Source organism: Petaurus breviceps, unplaced genomic scaffold (assembly GCF_028583685.1).
Source record: "Petaurus breviceps papuanus isolate PSGF00001 unplaced genomic scaffold, PetGlider_PUasm1.0 183, whole genome shotgun sequence".
Taxonomy (NCBI): Eukaryota; Metazoa; Chordata; class Mammalia; order Diprotodontia; family Petauridae; genus Petaurus; species Petaurus breviceps.
In genome coordinates this window covers 17,336,045-17,360,143 of record NW_027185791.1, presented here as the reverse complement: position 1 = coordinate 17,360,143, position 24,099 = coordinate 17,336,045, and the positions used below count along the sequence as shown (strand labels likewise).

The following is a 24,099-nucleotide window of genomic DNA, read 5'->3' as shown; positions in this document are numbered from 1 at the left end:
AAGAGTAACATTTTCATCTGAGTTTGGCAGTGACCGCTGAACTGCTTCTGTACCAGATTGCTAAGAAGTGTAGGCACAAACACAAGAATGCTTCACTCCCTTTGGGATCCTCCCTGAAACTAGGGCCTACCAAGGGCTGAGTGACAGACTCCTGTGTTTTTCTTCAGTATTACTTGCCTTCCTGTGTCCCTTCCAAACCTAGGTGCTAGAGTGAGGACAGCAGTGCCGAAGGATGGCCCTTCCGGGGACTAGGAGGTGGATTTCATTGTCCTCATCCCTGAGGACGGAAAGTGACACGAAGCTCATTTAGGAGGGTGCTTGAATGCCGATTTTATGTCCTCCAAATCATCCTCAGCTCCTCATTCTCCCTTATCCTACACATCCAACAGCTTCCAAGTCTTCTTCCTTCTTCTACCTCCATAATATCTAGCACATCTGTCCTGTTCTCTCTAGTCACCAGCTCACCAGCCTTGTTCAGGCTCTCACCTGGACTCAGTGGTCTCTGCCTCAAGCCTTTCCCCTCTCAACTGCGTCTTCCAGCAGCTGCCGGAATGATTTTCCTAAAGCCATGGTCTGACTGTGCCACTCTGCCACTCAATTAAGTAACTCCAGGGGTGGCGAGGTGGTGCAGTGAATAGCGTACCAGCCCTGGAGTCAGGAGGACCTGAGTTCAAATCCAGCCTCAGACACTTAACACTTAATAGCCATATGACCTTGGGCAAGTCACTTAACCCCAATTCCCCTGCATTCCTCCATCCAAAAAGCAAAAAAAAAAAAAGTAACTCCAGTAACTCTCTTATCCTGTGGGATCAAAGACAAGCAACTTTCTTTAGTATTTGAGACCTTTCAAAATCTAATTCCAACCAACATTCCCAAGCTTCATTATACATTACTAAATGAACCTAATCTCTATGACTGTTAGTGCCTCCCTTCTCCCCAGTTATTTTGAATATATTTTATCTCCACCTACATAGGTATGTGCTGTTTCCCTCATCCACTACAGTGCACCCCCCCTTAGGGCAAGTACTGTTTGAAGATACAAAGGCACAAGGCAGCAACTGGAAGCAGGGCTGTCATGTGGCAGCACTGCCCTATATTAAGCACTCAATGAAGTCCTTATTGCTTGAACTGCCTCTCTGTGGGTGCTGTTCAGGGCACCAAGAATACAAAGACAAAAATTCCTTATTCTTTGACCTCAAGGACTTTCTTGGAGGCTTACTATTTGTAGGTAGTTGAATAAAAGTAGAGATCTCTAACTGGGGGAGTCGAGGACGCCTTCCACAGGGAAGTGGTCCTGGAATTAGTCTCAGAGACAGAGAGGTAAGGAGCAGGGGACTATATTCCATGCATATGGAAGATTGTAATAAGGCATGGAAACAGAGATGGTGTGCAGAGTTTACAGAATACCTAGTAGGTCTCTTAAGATAGCACATGGAGTGAAGGGACGGGAATGATAGGAAATCCATCTAGAAAAGTAGGTTTTATAGAGGGCTTTAAGTGGCAAACTGGGGAGACTGCCTCCAGTAAAGAGCAGGAGACTAACAGGCCCATGCTTGAGACTATTTTGGCAACTGCATTTGGATAGATCTGGGTAGGGATTTGAGACTAGAGCCAAGATGCCAATTAGGAGGCTACATTGCAGTAGACCTGGCAAAGGTATGTGCGTGTAGAGAAGGGGGGGTGCTGAAGGCTGTGGGGATGAGCTCCTCCACAAGGCTTGGGCAGCTGAATGTACATGGGGATGAAGAAGAAGGAAGAGTCCAAGTTAGATCTGAGGTTATGAAAGCAGGTAGGTGGAAGGATGATAAATAAACGTTCCAGAAATAGGAGAGCTTTGGAGGAGGGTCCAGTTTTGCAAGAAACAGTTTGGGTCACGTTGAGTTTAAGATGCCATCATCAGATTTGAGATGTTTAGTAGGCAACTGACTGTGTATGATTGAAGTTCAGGAGAGAGGTTAGGGTTGGATGTGTAGTTTGGTGCATTGTCTGGGTAGAGCTGATGGGATGAACAAGAGAAAATATGCAGAAAGAAAAGAGGCTAGGCCTGGATCTTTGGGGACACCAAAGTTTAAGAAGTAGATGGAAGATATCTGCAAAGAAGACTGAAGAAGAGGAGACAAGCAAAAAGAGAATGATTTACTTTTACCATTTTAAGTATAGCAAGAAGCACATTGGAAGGCATTTCATGACCATGGAATGCAGCACTAATCCCAGTCAGTTCCCCTCCTGATGATCACAAAGGGGCCTGAGTGGGAATAAATGAATCTGTATCCATTCCAGCAACTGGAAAAATAGTCTAAACTAAATGATCTTTCAATAGTGAGTCAGATGTGCCCCTTTCTGTGAATAGAACAGTACCTTTAAGGCAATGAAGATGGGGCTGGTGTTAGCAACTCCCTGAGAATCTCAAGGAGGAAAAGGTAAGCCTTACTGACATCTTTCTGTCTGCATCCCTGGGTTTGTTTAGGTTTAACTGTGTTAACCTAAAAGTCTGTAAGAAAATTTATTCCTTGAAATCAAAGTCTTTTATTTTAAAAGCAATTTCATAGTGCAATTTTAAAAATATAAGATATTTTGTTACCCCTAAGTATCAAACAACTCACACTTATTTTTTTTTTGGAGGGAGGAAGGCAGGGCAATTGGGGTTAAGTGACTTGCCCAAGGTCACACAGCTAGTAAGTGTCAGGTGTCTGAGGCCAGATTTGAACTGAGGTCCTCCTGACTCCAGGGCCAATGCTCTATTGACTGAGCCACCTAGCTGCCCCACAACTCACACTTATAATGCATATTGTAGTTTACAAGGAATTTTTATTAACAGTAGCCCTGTTAGGTGGCTAGTACTTAAGTATCATCAGCTTTATACAGATGGCAAACCTGGAGAGCAGAGAGGTTCCTGCACACACGTCTCAGGATTCAGCCTGAGGCCTGGTGATTCAGAGCTGATTGATCTTTATGCTGCTTGGATCCAGAACTGAGGCTCTAAAAATGAAAATGAATCCGAACTTCTCCAGGGCCTCCTTATCATTCAGAGTACCAGGTTCTCACCTCCCTCACAGCCGGCTGCTTTTATTCTCGTCCCACGCCTGGCTCTTCCCTTCCACATCAGCCTTATGTTTTGCTGGTATTCCTGTTCCCTCAGAACTGAGGCCTATGGCATTGATCGCTGTCATGAATTCTTAGGACAGAGCTGTGTGTGAGGCTCAGACATTATTGGTTTTCACTTTGGTGTTCCTGATTTAGACCAGGTGAGCTATTTATGAGAATTAACACAGAGTCAGGGCCTGAAAGAAAACTAGTCAGGAAATCGGGCCTGTAGGAAAACAAATTAGAAAGACACGGGCCCTGCACTGGTCCTGTTTCAGGGCTCTGAATTCTTGGTAGACTCTTAGTGGGATACTGGTGAGTGTGGGAAGGAACAAAGGCTTTACAGCTGTAAGATGTTTTAGAGGCTATCGAACCTAATACCTTGTTTTACAAATGAAGAAACTGGTGCACAGAATTGACTTGCACAGGGTCACAGAACTAGGAAGCATCTGAGGTATGATTTGAACCCAGTTATTCCTGGCTCGTTCAGATGTTCAGCATCCCACACACTATATCACAAAATCTCTAAGAGTTGGGAAACATTTGTGTAGGGAATAGGAAGTTGGCCTAATTTCTGCACAATCAGACTCATGAAACCCCAGTCTTTGGTGGAGAGGAAGGTTAGTCAGTGCTTTGTGTTTGTCCAGACTGAGTACTTGTTTCTTCTGCAGGTTCCCGGGATGGTTCCATGGGACTCTGGGAGGTGACAGAAGATGTGCTGACCAAAAGCGATGCCAGGCACAATGTATCCAGGGTCCCTGTTTATTCTCATATCAGACACAGGGTCCTAAAAGACATCCCTAAGGAGAATACTAATCCTGACAACTGCAAGGTCCGGGCTCTGGCCTTCAACAATAAAAACAAGGTACGTGTGTGTTCGTGTGCCTGCATGCTGTGTGCAGGGGTCTGAGGAGCTGGCGCACTCAGGGCCGAGTGTAGACAAACCGCAGGAAGATAGCGGCGCTTCTGGGGGCTTCGTTACTGGAGCCTGCTTCTGCTTTTCTTACCGTTAAACAATAGACAATATTTCCTTCATTCTTGAGCCTTTAGTGAACAAGGCTGGAAGTCAGCATGAGCGCCTTTCCAATGATGAGGATGCATCTCGAACTTGGGCTTGAGTCAGCACTGATCAATTACCTTGGGTCTTTCTGGGCTCTCGGCAGTGCCCAGTTTGGCTCTCTTCTGTCTCACGTGCAGACAAACCATAACAAGGCTGTACGTCCAGCCTGGAGAGGCGGGAGCAGCTGAAGCAGCAAAGAAGACTTGTGTTGGTGCTTCGCTTGTCTCTCTGAGACGGCGTCGGGCTTCCATGGTTGGTGCTTGGTTGGCGCCTGTGTTCCCAGACTTGTGTGGTCTTGTTTATGTAGGCACATGAGCATGCGCTTTTTTGTCGATCATTTATTTCTTGCAGGTGCTCTAGTCTGTTCTTGGACAGATTTTCCCATTAATATTTTATTATTACCATGACTCTAAAAGCAGTCACTTGTCTTATTCTGTTTCCTTCTCTGGTGATGTACACGGGTCTCTACATCAGAAGTGTAAAATAAGGCGGAGGTGACGAGACAGTTGGAAGAACAGAAGTGGGGATTAAGCACTTAGTAGTAGTAATAATTATTATTACAACTTGTATTTCTATAACATTTTAAAGTTTATAAAATATTTTTACCCTATCAACTCTTAGAAAGAGGTGTTGTTATATATAATAAAATGTATGCTATATATAATGTTATATTGTATATACTATATTATTAAATATGTGATTATTATTATCCTTATTTTCTAAATGAGAAGACCAAGACTCAGAGGTAAACACATTTTGCCCATAGTCACAGCGCTGCCGTTTACATCCATTTTTCTTGACTTCTTTAGGCTTTTATCCCACATTACCTTTCCACAGTGAAGCAAGAACCTTAATGGGGGAGATAGATGGAGGGACCAGAATGGCTGACAGCTGCAAGGTCTGGGTGCCTAGTTCTCGGCCCCACCCACCCAGCTCTGCCTTAATACCTATGGGCCGTGTTTTTGTAGAGGTCTATTGAACCTGCTTCTCATTTTTTCTTCCAGGAGCTTGGAGCATTGTCGCTGGATGGCTACTTTCATCTCTGGAAAGCAGAACATACATTGTCCAAGGTGTGACCACAGTGCTTCCTTTGTGATGCTGTGTGATAATCAGCTAACCTTGTAGTCATGGTGCTGTGTGACTTTTTCCTAGTCTCTTAACCAATTCTGAGATACTCAGCTATAGAACATCCCTGGGTACCTTTTGTCTACAACTAAGCTTGAGGAGATTGTAGAAACCACTTGAATTTAACTCTTGGATCATTAAAATCCAAGTGTATCCTTCTTTTTGAGAATCTTAGGTATTTAAATGGCTCAATTAGAAGATAATTTTTAATATTACTAAAGATTTCACTGCTGTATTCTTTTAAATAATAGCCTTTCTAGTCTATTTAAGTGTCTATAAATAATTAACTACTTGATTAAGGCACTAAGGACAAATAAGTGTTAGCCAATGACAAGTGAATATCAATTATAAATGTAGATAAAGCATCTCTGAAATGATCACGTAAATCAACAGGAAGATGGATTTAGTTTACGTGCAGTTTTTCTAGAATGCATTCAATCCAATTCACTTATAATTGAAATAGTATCTTCCTCTTAACTCCATAATGAGACATTCTTTGCTGCTTGCCTTCGGTGTGGTAATTACTCCCCCATGAGGAGGCAGCACTTCAGAAAGTCCTTTTTCTCTTAGCAAGTTTACCGATGTTTTTTAGGATGCTAGCACAGCGCTTCACGTGTTACTGTAGACAGGCACTACATAAAAAATTATGTGTCTGAATGAAGGAATCAGACAAGATTCCAGTGAGTTTCTTATTGGAAGATAAAAGGGGATAGAATAGGTTACTTTCCTGTCCTCCCACACATACACTTCCCTTCTGGTTTGCCTTCTCTCGTCTAGTCACTTCTAGCAGTTCTGTTGAATGTAACGACTTGGTCAAAGGTAATGAATGAGATGGCTGTATTTATCCCAGCAGAAGGAGAAAGCAGGTTCTTCTACACTTTGATTTAAGGCTTGTTTTCTCTCCTGCCATATTCTCAGCAATATCCAGCTACCGTGTTTCCCTGATAATAAGACACTGTCTTATTATTTTTTTGGAAAGAAAAACACCAGAGGGCTTATTTTCAGGGGAGGGCTTATGTTGTCCTGCCTCAGCTCTCCTCCGCGGCACTGCTCTCAATGGCGCCAGCAAGCAAATCACTGGGGAAGAACAGGATGACACGCTCACTGCTGCAGCTCTGATTGGATGCAGCTCAGAGCGTGGCGTGCGTTTCACTGGGGGGAGGGGGGGACGGTGCATACAGAGGGTACCGTAATGTAGCGTGTAGCACAGGGGATCACCTTCACTACAGTAGCAATCTCAATAGGGCTTATTTTCGGGGGAGGGCTTATTTTAGAGGAATCTTACACAGTAAGGGGAGGGCTTATTTTCGGGATAGGTCTTATTATCGGGAAACACGGTATTTTCATTTCTTAAAGATGATCACACACTTTTTCTTCTGGCAACTCTGAGGACCGATTCTCTAGAGACACAGAAGACAAGGTTTTTATGGGTTCATTCCGCCGACAGTTTATCTCTGTACCTGTTGATCATCTTGCCCTTTGAAGCTGCAGGGGTCAGGGGTTGTCTGCCGTTTCCTTGTGTCATACGCTCATCTTCTTCTTGTTGGTTTCCAGCTCCTGTCCATCAAGCTGCCATACTGTCGTGAGAATGTGTGTCTGGCCTATGGCCATGAGTGGTCTGTGTATGCAGTGGGCTCCCAAGCTCATGTTTCCTTCTTGGACCCACGACAGCCGTCACACAGTGTCAAGTCGGTCTGCTCCAGAGAACGAGGCAGTGGTGAGAACCCCCTGTGGGCCCCTTGCTTTGCCCACAACACACATACGTAGACGAGCTTACACACTCTTTCTTGCCCTCTATCATATTTGGCCAACATAGCCACAAGGCCAGGAAACATCTGGGCAAAAATATTGCAGATGTGGTTTGGATTTTCAAGATGATGAAATACAAATGCATTATTCCTTGTGGGTAAAATAGGGATTTATGGTATTGAGAGTAAGACACAGCAATCCTTCAGCAGGGAGAGAACCATTCCTATCTGCCACATTCAGAGCCATGCTATAAACTAGCCACCAGTACGTGTGATGTTTCAGAATTAGCACTCAGAGGCCAATAGCATTGGTTCAGGGTCGGGAACCTGCAGTCTCCTTTAGAGCCTCAAGTGCGTGAATCCAAAATTCACAGAACAAATCTCCTTAATAAAAGGATCTGTTCTGTAAAACTTGGACTCAGAAGGCCACATGTGGCCTCGAGGCGGCAGGTTCCCCACCCCTGGGTTAAATACTGTTGTCGTTCTTAACACTGGCTTTTTTTTATTGGCCTGTGGTTTCATTGGTCTAGGAAATCCTAGTGAGGAAATTCCCTCCACCAATACGAATCCATACCTTGCCTGCAACTTATGATCTTGTTTCAGACTATAACTATAACTGTCTGTTTCAGAGGTTGACTGTCTTACTCGGTTCATCAGCTGGTACGTCAGAGGCGGACCTGAGCATGGGTTTCCTGACTGAAGCCAGTCCTCTGTCCCCTATGCCACATCACCTCCTGCTGACACTGGATTAGCAGGACAAATTCCATTTCTCACTATTATTTTCTTTTTTTTTTTTTAAGCAGTTGGGGTTAAGTAACTTGCTCAAGGTTACACGGCCAGTTATTTCTGGGTGTGGTGCTGAGTATCTGAGCCCGGATTTGATCCAGGTCATCCCGACACTGGAGCCGGTGCTCTTACTCGCTGAGCCACCTGGCTGCCCCTAAGCAATTGGGGTTAAGTAACTTGCTCAAGGTTACATGGCCAGGTGTTTCTGGGTGGGTGCTAAGTGTCTGAGCCTGGGATTCGATCTCCAGGTCTTCTCAACACTGGAGCTGGTGCTCTTACTCGCTGTGCTACCTGGTCTCCCCTCTCACTGTTATTTTCAAAGCTCCAAGTGTCCTTCCTCTGCCTGGGATTGTTGCTTGGAGGACATCCTCAGCTTCAGTGAAGAATAGCCAAGCCCTGCCCACCCACTCCCTGCCATTTCTACCCTTACCTTTCTGCCCCATTCTGTCATTCTCACTTTTCTCCCCTTCCTAACCTAATGTATTTTAGAAACAATAATAATGGCAGCACAGTACTACTGTGCATTCATATAGCATGTTAAAGCTCTCAGAACATTTTCACAAATGTCATCTCATTTGAACTTCATCACAGCCCTGTATGGGGCCTGTGTGGGGCAAGCTGTTCCAGATGGGGAAGCTGTGGTTCAGAGAACCTCACCAGCACCACAGCACAGCGTTCATGGCTGACTGCTGAAAATGAATTCCAGGTGTTGAAATAACTTGCACATGTGGCTGCCAAACTCTTCTCAGGGATTCTGAAGAAGAGAGAAGAGGGGGCTGAGGGCTGGGAGGATGCCAAGGGCATGGAGACAAGCAAACATTGTCCTGATGCTCAAAGACTGAAAGAAGATGGATACTTCAGATCACAAACCAGTGAACGTAGTATTAGCTGAGGAAAAAATTCCAGAACAAGGTACTAGAATTGTTCAGAAATTGTTAGGAGCTACAGATGCTGCACTAAACCCATTGATCAGGGGAATGCAGTGAACAGAGTAGGTCTGGACCTCAGCAAGGTGTTTGCCCCAGTCTCATACCAAAAATCCACCTGTTTTACCCACAAAGAAAAACACATTTGTATTTTATCATCTTGAAAACTCAAATATCCTCATGGACAAGATGGAGAGACGTAGTCTAGATGATAGTTCAGTTATGTGGGTTCAGAATGAGTTTACTAAGTGGACTCAAAGAACATGTGTGTGTGTATATGTATACACACATACATATATAAAAATATATGTGTATATACACACATACATATATACATATTTACTAGATTGATGTCACACTGAATGGTGGTCCCTATTGGGGTACCTACTCCAGGGATCTGCCCCTGTCCCTGTTCCTTTTCACTGATTTGGATGATGGCAAAAGTGGCATTTTTTTAAAAATTCAGATGACATGAAGCTGATAGAAATAGTTAAATAAATTGAATTAAATTGAAATACAAAGAGATTGGGATTGTATAGTGAAGATATCGAGATGAAATTTAATAGGGGGGAAGGTAAAGTCCTGAATTTGTATTTTTTAAAATTAAAAATCATACAAGATATTCATATGAAAGAGACCTGAGCATTTTAGTGAATTGCAAACTCCGTATGAAGCAGCACTGGAAAGTGGCAGCAGAAGAGGTTAGCATAATCTTAGACCAGACTGATAAAGGGCAGTGCATCTAGAACCAGGGAGGTGATGGTCCCTTTGTACTCTGGCCTAGTCAGACTACACCTGGAATGTTCTGTACCATCCTGGGCACTACATTTGGAAGGGATATTGATAAACTGGAGGACAGCCAGAGTGGTAAAGGCACTTGAAACTCTGCCATATGAGAATGAGATGGAGAAACTGGGGAAGAGAAAAGAAGGCATAGGGGAGACAGTGATAGCTCTTTTCAAGTCCTTTGGAGACCTGGCTTATAAAAAAGACAGAACTAGGTCCAGTGATAAGAAGTTAGTGGACTCAGATTTTGGCTCTACACAAGGAAAAACTTCCTAAGAGTTAGAGCTGCCCAGACCTGAAATGGGTAGCTTGGAGGGTAGGTGACCCTTTGGTTATTGCAAATCTAAAAAAAAAGGATCTATATGACCAATTTTTAGGAATACTAAAGATGGTATTGATGACTCGGGCAAAGGATGGAATGGAATATAACCTTCTAACTCTGCCGTCTGTGATTCTTGTGGTCTGTTTACTGCCTTAGTGATGCCATGGGGTGTGGTGTGTGAGAGTGTGCTTCCTCTCCATGATATCGATAGTTACAGCTTAGGGATGCCCTACCAAAGGCTGTACACCAAAAGCGATTGTGGGGGGGAAAGTCCTACCTTGCTGTAGGGACCACAGGATATATTTTTCCATGTTCAGAGAACTAACTCTAGGAAACATAACATAACGATTCTCTCTCCAGAAAAATGTTCTTTTACCAGTTGGGAGATGGTAGCCCCCCAGGAAGCAGTATTTACCCATTTTCATAAATGCACTGGAAATGGAATGACTGGAGGAATTCTGGAAGTTTCAGATGTCGCTTGACTCTTTCAGATAATGAAAATGGTGAATATACCAGGAAAACAGCAGGGAGATTTCTTAGAGCTTTGTGAGTAGACAGAAAAGTGGCAGATGAACTTCAGTGTGAGCAAGTGTGTAAGGAAGACACTGAGGTATTGTAAGAGAGTAGTGTGTGTAAAGGCAGAATAGGAGTTCAGTTCCCATCTCTGCCTATTACTGCTTGTGTAACCTTGGGCCAGTCACTTACTTCCTGGGGCCTCAGGCCCCCTCTCTAAAATGAGGGGATTAGTCTCTGTGGCTTTTCAGGTGTTTTTCAGCTCTAGAGCTATAATACATGTGACCTAAGAGAAAAATAACCTAACTTGTATGTGTTGGCACAGTACCTGACTGACATGCTCAGGTTCTGAACTCACCTGTGTGGCTTAAGGCCTTTCCAATCCCCTTCCTTATATTTAATGAGCATGACAGTACATCGTCAAGCCAGGGTTCTTAAATACAAACAGGAAACTTTTACTACAGGTAGATAAATAATTACAGGTTCAGAGCATAGGTCTGAAATACAAGGAATAGTCAGCCTTAGAAATAGTACCTTTGGGGCAGCCAGGTAGCACAGCGAGTAAGAACACTGACCCCAGAGTTGGGATGACCTGGGATCGAATCCAGGCTCAGACTTAGCACCCACCCAGAAACCCCTGGCCGTGTAACCTTGAGAAAGTTACCTAACCCCAATTGCTCTAGAAAAAAAAAAGAAAGAAATAGTACCTTCTATTTTCCCTCAGTCTGATACCTTGCCCATAGATGCTATTAAATTCCTAGCTGAAGGCAATTTAATTCAGTTCCATAGACATTTATTAAATACCCACTGTGCTAGACCCTGAGAATCCAAGGATTAAAAATAGCCTCTATTGTCAGGGAGCTTATAGTCTAGTAAAAATATTAGATATATATGCAAATAATTACAATATGTGGTAGAATGTGATAAGGGAAAAGGCAAGATCTAGACATAGTTCTGTGAGTTAATTTAAAGAAAGATCACCTCCACCAGAAGAAAATATCAGGCTAAAGCTTCATGGAAGGGTTGGTATTTAAGGTCTTGAAGCTGAATCTTGAAAGAATAGAAATGTTTTCAATATACTACATCAGTCATCTTACAGTTTGTATATAGAATGTATAGCCAGGTATACAGGAGATAGGAGACAACAAGGCAAGATGTAAAATAACTAGTATCCCAGTTTGGCAAAAAAAAAAAAAAAAAGGATTGAAGGGGTGCTAGGTTGAAACTAGGTTGGAAAAAATTTTCAGTGCCAGGCTCAGATTACTTTTTTTTTGAGGTCAATTGGGGTTAAGTGACTTGCCCAAGGTCATAAGGCTAGTTTTTTGTGTTAAGTGTCTGAGGCCAGATCCGAACTCAAGTCCACCTGACTGCAGGGCTGGCGCTTTATTCACTGCGCCAGCTAGTCGCCCCCTCAGATTACTTTTGAAAAAGTAAATGCACAGACCTGTGTAATAGATTAGTTGGGCAGCTATGTGAGGAAAGCCTTGGAGAAGGGAGACCACCAGAAGCCGGGAAGCCAGCTAGAACACTACTACAGTAGGCCATAGTTGAAGGCCTTAATGATGGTGATAAGAATGAATATGAGAAAAGGGGAAATGGTTGTTGGAAATATTGTGGAGATAAAGTGAATAGGACTTGGAAGGAAAAGGAGAAGGAAAAGTTAAAGATGAGTCTAATATTTTACTCTTGTGTAACTAGAAGGATAGTGACACTCTCTACCCAGATAGAAAGGATGGGAAGAAGGGCAGATTTTAAGGGAAAGATGCGAAGTTCAGTTCTAGACCTGTTGCTAGGACCAAGTGGAGATCTTCCTCAGGCAACTGGAAACACAACAGTGGTGCTCCCAAGAGATTCAAGTACTGATCTGGAGAATTAGCCACATAGAAAGGATAAATCCATGACATGAGATTTCCCCAAGGGAATAAGTATATATTTAGAGAGAAATCTGATGACAGTGACTTGAGAGATACCAGCACTTAGAAATCAAGAGTAAGACCAACTCAGACCAGAAACAGGAAGAATGATTGGACGGGTAGCAGGACAGCCAGGAGCGATCAAAAGGAGGCAGGGGAGGCTGATCAGCAATGGCAGGTGCTGAAGAATGGTCAAGGATAGGCCTTAGAAAAAGCCACTGGAATTGGAAATGAATCAAGTCATTGGTGAACTTGGAGAGGTTAATATCAACAGAGTGGTTAGTTTGGGAAGCTAAATTGTAAGGGTTTGGAAAGTGAATAGGAGGTGAAGTCTAAATTTCAATATGGGCATATAGTATAAGCACCTCTTCTAGGTTACTTGAGGGGAGGAGAATGTAGGATAATAATTTGACAGGGTATTTGGGTTGAGAAGTTTTTTTTGTTTTTTAAATGGAGAATCCCAGAACCTAGGATGAGGAGAGAGCATCAAGAGAAAGATTGGTGGGATGTAAGGGGGTAACGACTTTGGAGAGGTGTTAATAGGTCAAAAGAACAAGATTTAAGTGGAAATTTGAGCAAGGCAGGGATTGAGATTTCCCAAGGAGCTGGCCCACCTCATCCTCTGGGACCATACCAAAGGGAAAGAAGATAGGGAAGCTGCTCAGGTATGAAGAAGGGAAGATGAGGGAGCTCAGGATCAATCTCAGTCACTTAGATCTAAGGTCATGGAGTAGAGTTGAAGGCTAGAAGAGGAGATTTGGAATAACTACTGTGAGAACCAGGAGAGTTGATACAAGAGGAATAAAATTATCATACAGCAGTGCTAAGAGAATGTATATATTGGATAGAAGGTCAGAACTGGGATTCAGGAAGCCGTGGGTTGAACTCCTACCTTAAACTTTGCTCCTCTGTTACTTTGGACAGGTCACTGAACTTCTCTGAACCTCAATTTGCTTCTCTTAAAAATTAAAAATCTTAACAATTAGGTAACTACCTACCCTTTAGGATGGTTGTGAGGATCAAATGAAACAATGTACATAAATTGTTTTATAAACTTTAAAGCCCTGTATAGATAGTAGCTGTTATCCTCATTTTTTGTCTATTATTAGAAATAAAATTTTAGTGGACTTAGTCAACAAAGAAGTTTCTTAATTTCTTCAATTAGTGGCTCAGGAAAAGATGGAAAGGGTGAACTGGGTTTGGGTATTAATAGGCCAGGAATGGCCCAAGGACACTGGGGCAAGGAATTCTAGAATAGAGGATCATGCTTTGTGGAGATAGCTGACTACAGGGTCAGATCTGAGGAATGAGAAATAAAGTCAGAAGGGGTTTGGACAGATGCCATGGAGAGGACAGAGGACAGATTCAGGAATGAGCTGGTAGGACAGGTAGCAGTATCAGAGATAATGAGCAGAGAAGGAACGTTAATAAGAGTTCAGGGTCTTGAAGTCAATGACTGCCCTGTGAGTGGCTGAGATGGAGAGCACAGCGAGAGATCACGGGCGCCTGACAGAGAAGCCAGGCTGTTACTGATCATGAGATCATGAGCATCACCAAGCCAAGAAGGAGAGTAACAGGAGTTAGAGTGGAGGGCAAGACTTCTAGTGACGTGGTGAAGTAACTAAAGAAAATAGAAAGGTATCCTGCAGTTCGATAAGTCAGTGATGGCAACAAGAACTTTTTTGGTATTACTGAATCATTTTCAGTTGTATCCAACTCTTCATGACCCCATTTGGGGTTTTCTTGGCAAAGATACTAGAGTGGTTTGATATTTCCTTTTCCAGCTTCCTATAGCTGCTACGGATGAGGAAGCTAAGAACAGGGTAAAGTGACTTGCCCAGGGTCATATAGCTAGTAAATGTCTGAGGCCAAATTTGAACTCAGGAAAATGAGTTTTCCTGACTCCAGACCCTGTACTTTATTTACTGTGCCACCACCTGCTCAACACAAGTTTAGAACTAGGTGATATAATTAAACTGTAGTGAAGTGATTGATGGTGTCTTCAGAGGAAAGCCAGGCTTGTACTAGTATTAGGAGCCAGTCTGTGAGGTGAAAGGTCCAGAGAGGAAGGGGAAGTCTATTCCTAGAATGGAGCGCATGGATAGAGGAGAATGTCAGCCTGTGAGGTGAGGCTGAGGATGGCAGGACAGGGAGAGAATTTTGCATTTTTCAGTGCCAGAAAAGTCTTCTCTCTGAGGCAGAAAGGTTCTTGTTTTGTGGTGTAAAGTCACATGTAGTAGTAAAAGCTTAAGGCCTCAACTGGACAGTAATATACAAGGGGCACGATTTTCTTTTTTTTTTTTTTTAAAGAATTGGGGTTAAGTAACTTGCTCAAGGTTACATGGCCAGTTATTTCTGGCTGTGGTGCTGAGTATCTGAGCCCGGATTTGATCCAGGTCATCCCGACACTGGAGCCGGTGCTCTTACTCGCTGTGCTACCTGACCACCCCAAGGGGCACAATTTTCAAACTTTGCTTATTGGCACTACTAGCTCTGGTTGAGTCCAGTTTGCCTAACTCCCCCAGACCTCACTGCACCCCAGGTTGAACTTGCTTACTTCTGGCTCTCTGAAAGGTGTTTTTTTTTGTAATCTAGTCTTTATATGAACTAAAAACATTTTATCTTTCCCTATCTTCTATCACAGCTTCTCCCCCCCTCCCACTTTTAGAATCAACCCATGTTTTTAATTTTGGTTTTTTCAATCTTAAGTCTTAGCTTTTGTGGGAAAACAGGATTCCTTGTTTCTTCACAAACCAGGTATTTAGTGTAAGTACAGATTTGCATAATTATGCAAATGATCTGGCAGACTACAGATGGTTTCAAAAGTCTTCTCTTCCAACTTGAGATTTTTTGAAACACTATAACGTGTGGTGGATGGTAGTTTATAAGATGCACTTACATATGCAGCCCAGGAAGAGAACCTGAAGTTGTTGATGTCTCAGAAGACTTCAGTCCAGTGTGTTGATACAGCAATAAAGGGCAAACATTGGGTACTAATACCTGGAGGCAGAGTATTAGCAGGAAAGAATTTAGAAACAGCACTACAAGCAGCAACTTATCCTTGTACCAGACTTCTACCGTGTTTCCCCAATAATAAGACACTGTCTTATTATTTTTTTGGACAGAAAAACACCAGAGGGCTTATTTTCAGGGGAGGGCTTATTTTAATGAACATTGACAGCAATTTTAATAAACAGGTAAATGTGAACAAAAAAATGTACCTTTATTCAATAAGCAAATCACTGGGGAAGAACAGGATGACGCGCTCACTGCTGCAGCTCTGATTGGATGCAGTTTGGAGCGCGGCGGGCGTTTCACGGGGGGGGGGGGACGGTGCATACAGAGGGTACCGTAATGTAGCGTGTAGTGCAGGGGATCACCTTCACTACAGTAGCAATCTCAATAGGGCTTATTTTTGGGGGAGGGCTTATTTTAGAGGAATCTTACACAGTAAGGGGAGGGCTTATTTTCGGGATAGGTCTTATTATCGGGGAAACACGGTATGTGCGATGCAGTAATGCACATGTGGGGCATCCAAACCATCCTCTGAGGTGTCCCACAGGTATTTATTCCCATTTTACAGGGAGTGGCCTAAAGTGGAGAGAGCTTATGACTTTCCCAGGAGCTCATGGCCAGTGTTAAGGTCAGAATGTAAACTTAGATTGTCTTCTGACTGTAAGCCTAGCATTCTTTCTGTTATGCTATACTGTCTTCACCTTGTACATGTAAACTTTGGTTACTATGAACTGTTCCAGCTATCTTTCAGATAGTAGGACTGTAAAAAGTGCCCAAGACGTTTTTTAAAATAATCCAGGGTGTGAAGCAGCTGCCTTTGGAGGACAGGCTGTAAAAATACTTCATCCTGGAAAGATGAAGACTGTGAAGCTTCATCCAAACCTACCAGCAGTTGACACTCTTGAAAGACAGAATTCAAAAGATCTCAACAAACTGCAACACTAACTAGAGCTATCAATGAAAGTTAGCAAGAAGAAACACAAAGGTTTGCTTGCACTTAGTTGTGTGTGTTTTTTTTTTAAGCAATCGGGGTTAAATAACTTGCTCAAGGTTACACGGCCAGGTGTTTCTGGGTGGGTGCTAAGTGTCTGAGCCCGGGATTCGATCTCCAGGTCTTCTCAACACTGGAGCCAGTGCTCTTACTTGCTGTGCTACCTGGCTGTCCCTAAGCAATTGGGGTTAAGTAACTTGCTCAAGGTTACACGGCCAGTTATTTCTGGCTGTGGTGCTAAGCATCTGCGTCCGGATTTGATCCCCAGGTCATCCCTACACTGGAGCCAGTGCTCTTACTCTCTGAGCCACCTAGCCGCCCCTAAGCAATTAGGGTTAAGTAACTTGCTCAAGGTTACACAGCCAGGTGTTTCTGGGTGGGTGCTAAGTGTCTGAGCCCGGGATTCGATCTCCAGGTCTTCTCAACACTGGAGCCGGTGCTCTTACCCCTTGCACTTAGTTTTTAAAAGTCAGCATATTGCACAGGGGCGACTAGGTGGTGTAGTGAACAAAGCACCGACCCTGGAGTCAGGAAGACTTGAGTTCAAATCCAGACTCAGACATTTAACACTTACTAGCCATGTGACCTTGGGCAAGTCACTTATCCCCAATTGACCTGACTTCCCCCCTCCAAAAAGCAAAAAAAAAAAAAGCCAACAGCACAAGTCAAGTCCTGTGAAAAGATCTTTTAGTTAACCACAGACTCAACACGAGCAAGCAATCTAACATGGATTAAAAAAAATGGATAAAAGTGTGACAAACTGAAGGGCAGACGGGATGAGAAAAGGCATCCATAAAATGACACTTGGGAAACAAGAGGGAACGTTTAGCCTGGAGGTTAGAAGACTTAAAGTGGGGAGAGAACAGCTGCTGCCTTAGAGTATCTGAGGGGCTGCCACGGAAAAGGGGAAACTTCTTACTCTCTTTATTCCAGAGGAAAGTGGGGGAGCCCTAGAGATCAGCATTTTCTAAGTGCCTACCATGTTCCAAGGCAATGTGCATTTTACAGCTATTTATGTGAGCCTCACAGCGGCCCTGGAAGATAGGTTCTGTTATTGTGCCCATCTTACAATTGAGGAAATTGAGTCAAATGGAGATTAAGTGACTTACCCAGGGCCACACAGCTGGTGTCTGAGGATAGATTTGAACTTGGGAAGATGGGTCTTTCTGACTCCAGGCCCAGCACTCTATCCCCTGTGCCACCGAGCTGTGCACCGGGAGGTTAGTCAATAGACATTGCAAGGAAGCTGACTTAAACTCTGTGTAAAAAAATAGTCTAATAATAAAAGTTGTCCAAAAGTGTATAAGCTGTCCTATGACGAGATAGTCATCATTTTGCAAACTTTATAGCACCAGATGAATTATTCTTACTATCATTTTATTGTATCACACAAATTCCCTTTCACTTGAACAAATGTTCAAGTAGAAACTGGATAATCACCTTCTTAATAGAGGAGCTTTCTTCCTATTTGTGCCAATTTTGATAGTTTTTACTAACTGCTAAGAAATATATTGGACTGAAGTCTTCTACCTTGTGACTTCTACTTGTTGGGTCCTATTTCTACCCTCTGGAACAAAACAGAATAAGCCTCTTTCATCTAGATAGTCATTTGAGAACAGCTGTCCTGTCCCACTGAAATCTTTTCTTCAGGCCAAATACCTCAATTTTCTGAACTGTTCTTCATTTAACATAATTTAAAGACTCCTTACCTCACCTGAGATCTCACTGCTAGCAGCATTCTTGTTAATGTCTCATAGTAACTAAAACTCCTAACACACTCTTCAAACTCCATCTCCCTCCCTTATACGCCTTATTTAAAGCAAATGGCCTCTAATTTACTGTTATTTAGGCCATCTCTCAAAGTTGCTCAATTTCTGTGTTCTCCATCTTAAAATTTAGCTGTATTTTAACTCATCTTTCCTTGCTGTGTGTAAGAGTACTTTGTTTCTAAGGCTAATCTTCTCCTGTGCTCACATCCCTACCTGTTGTTTCTGAGACTACTCTAATAGCGTTTTTTTTTCTTCCTTGTGACTTCAGTCTAGTCCTCTCTACTGCCTTCCTTCCCTCTAGCTTATCCTGAATAAGTAAATTAAATTAAAATAAATTTCCTCTAGCTGTCCTGTCTTTCCTTCTGGTCATCGATCTTTACTCAATAGTCTAATTATCAATCAGTAGTCTAATCTATGAGTGGGGAACCTGCGACCTCTTGAGGCCACATGTGGTCTGGATCTATAAGCACAGATTAGATTATGTTTACCTCTTCTTCCCTCTTTGATTCTATCCAGTCTGACTTTTGTCCTTTTGACTCCATGTAAGCTAGCCTCAGAAGCTGCCAGTGGCCTCAGTGTCGATCCGGCAGCCTTTTCTCATTACACATTCTCCTTTCCAAAGCATTTGATGAGGTTAATCTCCCTTCCCTCTTGATACTTTTTTTGCTTTGATTTCTAACATTGTTATCCTGAATCTTGTCTCCTCTCTTTAACTGTTCCTTCCATAACTTTTTAGCTGGCTGCTTTTCCTCATGCCGTCCTAAATGTGAGTGCCAAGATTATGTCTTCTCTTCTCTAGCTTAATTTCATCCATACCCATGGCTTTAGTTAGGCCTCCTCAGTGGGTAACTCCCAAGATAAATAGATCTCATCATTGAACCATCTTCCAAGTTTGTCTCACATTTTCAAAGTATGTCTCTACCTTTTATATCCATCTGGCATCTGAAACTCAGTCTATTTAAAACTTGTTATTTTTTTCCACAAAATCATCTCTTTTTCCTGATTTCCCTCTTTCTGTCAGTGGTATCACCATTCTCTGTTACCTACGCTGAAGACCTAAGAGTTCCCTTTGACTTGTCCCATTCGCTTGCCTTTTTTCCCCTCCATTCATCACTTCCATTTATTCTTTTCTATTCATATCTGTGGTTGACTTAATTATTGCACACCTATACAGTAACTTCCTAACCAGTTTTCCTGTTTCAGCCCTTCCCCCTTGTAGTATCTTATATAAGCACCAGATCAAAGCACCACTCAAATGATGTCACTCTCTTGTACAAAAACCTACATCCCCCTCTAATGTCTGTGAATTAAAATCCTGACTCCTTAACTTGATACTTAAGGGTCTCCACAAAATTATCCCAAGCTTGTTTTCCAGCCTTGTCTCCTGACTCTCCTCTACACTTACATTTTCTGCAGCCAGATGGATTAGCCCTTTCCCCAAACACCTCTTTTGTTTCTCCAGTTCTGTGCTTTGGGTCATGCAATTTCATCTACTTGATATGCTATTATCTCCTGTCTCTAGCTGCCAAAATCCTACCTTCAGGACCCAGTTCAAATGTTGTGTCTTCATAAAAGCCTTCATGGAGGGATCAGCTCATCTTGAAGTATTCTTCCCACTCAAAGCTATAGCACTTAGTTGGCATAATTAACAGCACTTCTTACATGTCGTCACTTATGTTCATGTATTTTTTTCCACTGTGGTCACAAAAATAGACTTCAATCTGTTGCACAAGGACCAGCCTAGCTTTTTTTTTTTGGAGGGCAGTTGGGGTTAAGTAACTTGCCCAAGGTCACACAGCTAGTTTATCTTTTTTTTGTGTGAGTGTTAAGTGTATGAGGCCAGAACTGAACTCGGGTCCTCCTGACTTCAGGGTCCGTTTTGTATTCACTGCGCCACCTAGATACCCCAACCATGACTTTTTCTGTGTCTTCATATTCCTACCAGTACTAATTCTTAGGAGAATATCTTGTACATTGTTGCCATTAAATGGTTGAATAAATAAATACAAGATGAGGTATGACTGTGATATTATTGCAGGGTTTGTTTTTTTAAATATGCAAGGACGTGTTTATCCAAATGAGAGTTGTCCTTCCTTGTTAGTTCCTTGGGAGGCCACAGACTTAATGTCATTACCCTCGATCAAGACCTTCCTGGGACCTCCCTGAGAACTGACTTTGGAGTCGTCGTTCTGAATAGCCTCAGTGGCAAGAAGTCTTCATCCTCTGAAAATGTGTTTGGTTTCTAGTCAGTGCTGTGAGTCACTTAGAACCCTGTCTGCTGTGTGCAAAGTAGGGAATGAAGCTAGAGAATACCGTTTTGTATTATGAAGACAGGCGTAATTGTCACACCCGATTTTGTTGCCTGGCTTGTAAGCAGTTCCCAAAGAGGAGTTCCTGAGTGGGGGCATCTCTAGAATAGATGCATAAGTTACTTGCCTTCCAGGGGCACTGCTTTGAAGGATACTCACCTGAAGAATGTAGAAGCTCTGTTTTTAGAAATCATTCCCATTAGTTTATACACAGCTCCCTAGAAGCAGGATGACAATAGTCAACACAAATTTTTTTTTTTTGCTTTTTGGAGAGGGGAAGGCAGGGCAATTGGGGTTGAGTGACTTGCCCAAGGTCACACAGCTAGTTCTTGTGTTAAGCGTCTGAGGCCGGATTTGAACTCTGGTCCTCATGACCCCAGGGCCAGTGCTCTATTCACTGTGCCACCTAGCCGCCCCTAAAAAAAAATCACAATTTTATACCATGAACAGAGTAAGTGGAGAGTTCATAAAGCTGAAAGGCCATTCAAACTGGAGCCATATACAGGTTTAAGAAGGACTTAGGTCTGTCATCCACCATTTAACCTATTAGTTACTAAGAAAAGTTAAAGATGTGCCTGGAGCTTTTAATGTGAGGCTTTTTAGAGTCTCCGTCAGCATTGGTTTTGACACGGCACCCCTTGGGTTCCCACTAGGGTCTCCATCACCAGTGGAGGCTGGGCTGACTCAGCGGCATGCTCTGATGACTCTAGAAGGCCATGTTATAAGTCATAGTCACCACAGGTTTTCAGTGGCGTGTCTGAAGGTGATTCCAGGCCTCTCCTTGATCACTCTCCTCTCCCCCCGCCTCAGGCATCCGCTCCGTGAGCTTCTACGAGCACATCGTCACTGTGGGCACAGGGCAGGGCTCCCTGCTGTTCTACGACATCCGGGCCCAGAGGTTTCTAGAAGAGAAGCACTTACCCTGCTATGGCTCCAAGCCCAAGCTCGCAGGGGAGCATCTGAAGCTGAGCACTGGTAACGGCTGGCTGGTGAGTGTGCCTTCCCCTGGGGGACTGGCTCACACAGGAGCAGAAAGACGAGGGGGGCTGGGCCCCTGCATCTCTGTTCTCGGATTTACCTTCACATATTTGTGATCAAGTGGAGATTGTTGCCTCCATTTCACAGGTATGAGAAGGTTAAATCTCTGAGAAATTAAATGCTTTACCCATGGGCAGCCATTCCCTGGTGGATCTGGGAGAAGAATGTTAAGGGCATTGCTATAGAGCATTGATATCGAGGGCCCCATCATGTGAATTTTTTTTTGCCCATTTCCTAACCAAAGTAATAGGATGAGATTTACACTTGTGTGTCCAGCTGGCTCAGACTCATTCTTCGGAGGCCAGTCCTGGCTCCAGGTCTGAATGCAGTTTGATACATCTCCTGGGACTTTACTTTCCTTACTGAGGCATCAAGTAGCTAACACACTTTTCTCCTCCTTTTCCCAACAGAATCATGATGAAACTTGGAGGAATTATTTTTCAGACATTGATTTCTTCCCCAATGCTGTTTACACCCACTGCTACGACTCGTCTGGAACGAAGCTCTTTGTGGCAGGAGGTCCCCTCCCTTCAGGGCTCCATGGGAACTATGCGGGGCTCTGGAGCTAATGAATAACTGTTCTGAAATGCAGAGATTTACACTAACTTCCAGCTTCAGTTTCCTTATTTCTTCTTTTCATTTTTTCAGTTGTGTGATGCCCTTGTCTTATTGGAACACCAGAGTCTGATTCTGACTTGGGCATTTGACACAGGCTCCGTACGTTGGTCTGAAGTGGCTTTTTCTTTCTCCCCTCCCCCGCCCCCCGCCTTTGGCAATCAGAATTTTGCTTTAATACTTTTTTTGGCTTTTTATTTGCTTCTTACCCAAAGGATTTTTTTGTTAATCCCATATTGTATTTCCTTTTTAAGTGACACACACTTTCCCCTATTTGGCTTCTGCTTTAGGCTGACACAGTCATACTCATCCCTACTTTGCTGTTGTGAGGTAGGATTCCTTTATACTTATGTGGTTGCTGTCAGACTTTCTGTGAAAGTTTGGGGGCTCTGTGTGTGTGTATGTGTGTGTGTGTGTGTGGGTGTGTGGGTGTGCACAGGTACTATGTGTGTCATTGAAATTACATGGAGTGAAGATTACTTGTAATTAAAATATTTATAAAAGAAACTACTTTATCCATAGAGTCCAGCTTTGGGACTGGTTTTATCTTATTTTTTAAAGTACAAGTCTAATGACACTGTGTACAAAAACAGAAAAACAGAAAAAAAAAAACCCATCACCCAGAAAAATCTTTGAGAAAGATTGCAGGCATCCCCTGGGGCCCTATGCCAGGGGTCTCCTCCCTGGGGTTTCCCTATCTCTTAGGGCTTCCAGGGCCCAAGAGGGGGTAAACGCTCCCTTTCCTTTCCCTTCCCTTTGCCCCTATGGCTTCCTGAGGAGAAGGCTTCCGCCCATGTGTCACTTCCCATTCCCCTGGGCTGCTGTTGCTTCCCTAGAATGTCGAGGCCTCTGATGGAGCTTTTAGAAAAGGGGTAGAAGAAGTCTGAGTGCTGGATTATGCCAGACTTCCCTACCTCCCATTAGCTCTCCTCCTCCTTCCTCCTCTAAAAACATTTTTAAAAAATTAATCCAGATTGGGGGCCTGCAGCCAGCCAGAGGAGCCTCAGGTCTCCTTTGGCTTTGGGGAAATTCCGTGTTCCTTTTCCTTCCCTCTTCTGATTACCCTGATGGGTTTGGTTTAGTTTGGTTCGGTTTTCCCTTCAGAAGCAAGTTCAGTCTGGGGATGGGGGCTGAGTATCTGTGTGTAGTGTGCACCTAGTGTGTAAAATATCCGTCTCTCGGCATGGTGGGGAGGGGGTCAGCTCCGGAGCCCCAGGGCTGAGGCCTGGCTCCCGGGAGCATCCCTCATCCTTGCCTGGGTCCGAGGGGCTGGCCAGCAGCACTGATGTAATTAGCAAATAGGAATATTCTTCCTAGCCCACTTCCCCACCTTGACAATTTGTCTATTTGGGCTCCGGGTTTTTGTGACAAACTTGCCATCTACCCTCTTGTTCCCTGCTCATCATGCTGCGAACCACGGCTGTTCCCTTGATTTGGTGATTTCCTCTTTTCCTTTGAGCACTTACTCCAGTTAGCTGCCGGAAACACTTCCTGGGGATCAGAACACCTGTCATCTCCCTTTTCTCCATCCCGGTGGGTGAGGGGAAGCTTCCGAGATGCTCTGTGCCCAGGGAGTTTGGAAGGCGAAGTTACTCACTTAAGCGTCTGCGCCGACTCATGACAGGACAGACACAGCGCTGCTTGTGGAATTCTCCCTTTCTAACCTAGAGAAATAGGTGCTATCAACAGGGAATTAAGCAAAACGCTAGATGCTACAAATCTTTAACTGTCTTCATTTGTTTTTTCTCCAAGTATTAAACTACAGGCTGTAGATGACTTAGTTCTCAAAGAACTTATATCACTTTAAAGGAAAAACAGTACTTGTAACAAAAAAAAAAAGATCAAGTATGGTATTTTGTACTATTGCCTGACCCTCTTCTGTGATGGGTAATGCATTTGATTGTTTGGGATTTTCTGTTTTTAAAAATGTAGCACTTGACTTTTGCCAAGAAAAAAAAATAAATATTATTCCAGTGCAATATGGTGTGAGAGAGTGTGTGTGTGTGAAACTAAGGTACAGGGTGGAAGGTGGGAGGGCCTTGGTAGGAAGAGAGATAGACCCTCTCAAGTCCTTAGGAATTGGCATTCATGTCCAGTTA

At 43.4% G+C, this 24,099-nt stretch overlaps 2 protein-coding genes across 3 annotated transcripts in view; both read left to right on the top strand.

Moving 5' to 3' along the window:
- The window catches only part of DCAF12 (DDB1 and CUL4 associated factor 12), a 93,972-nt gene extending 69,993 nt beyond the window's left edge, over positions 1-23,979 (top strand). For both annotated transcript variants that reach the window (XM_069087970.1, XM_069087971.1), the window contains exons 5-9: positions 3,756-3,949; positions 5,149-5,214; positions 6,824-6,986; positions 21,158-21,336; positions 21,796-23,979. In XM_069087970.1, the coding sequence (XP_068944071.1) occupies positions 3,756-3,949; positions 5,149-5,214; positions 6,824-6,986; positions 21,158-21,336; positions 21,796-21,954 (761 nt within the window). In that variant the 3' untranslated portion in view covers positions 21,955-23,979. The remainder of the gene's footprint in view (positions 1-3,755; positions 3,950-5,148; positions 5,215-6,823; positions 6,987-21,157; positions 21,337-21,795) is intronic.
- Positions 1,738-24,099, top strand: part of UBAP2 (ubiquitin associated protein 2) — a 193,308-nt gene continuing 170,946 nt past the window's right edge. Inside the window, exon 1 of the mRNA XM_069087965.1 lies at positions 1,738-1,741. The gene's annotated coding sequence lies outside the window, so the exon portion shown is untranslated. The remainder of the gene's footprint in view (positions 1,742-24,099) is intronic.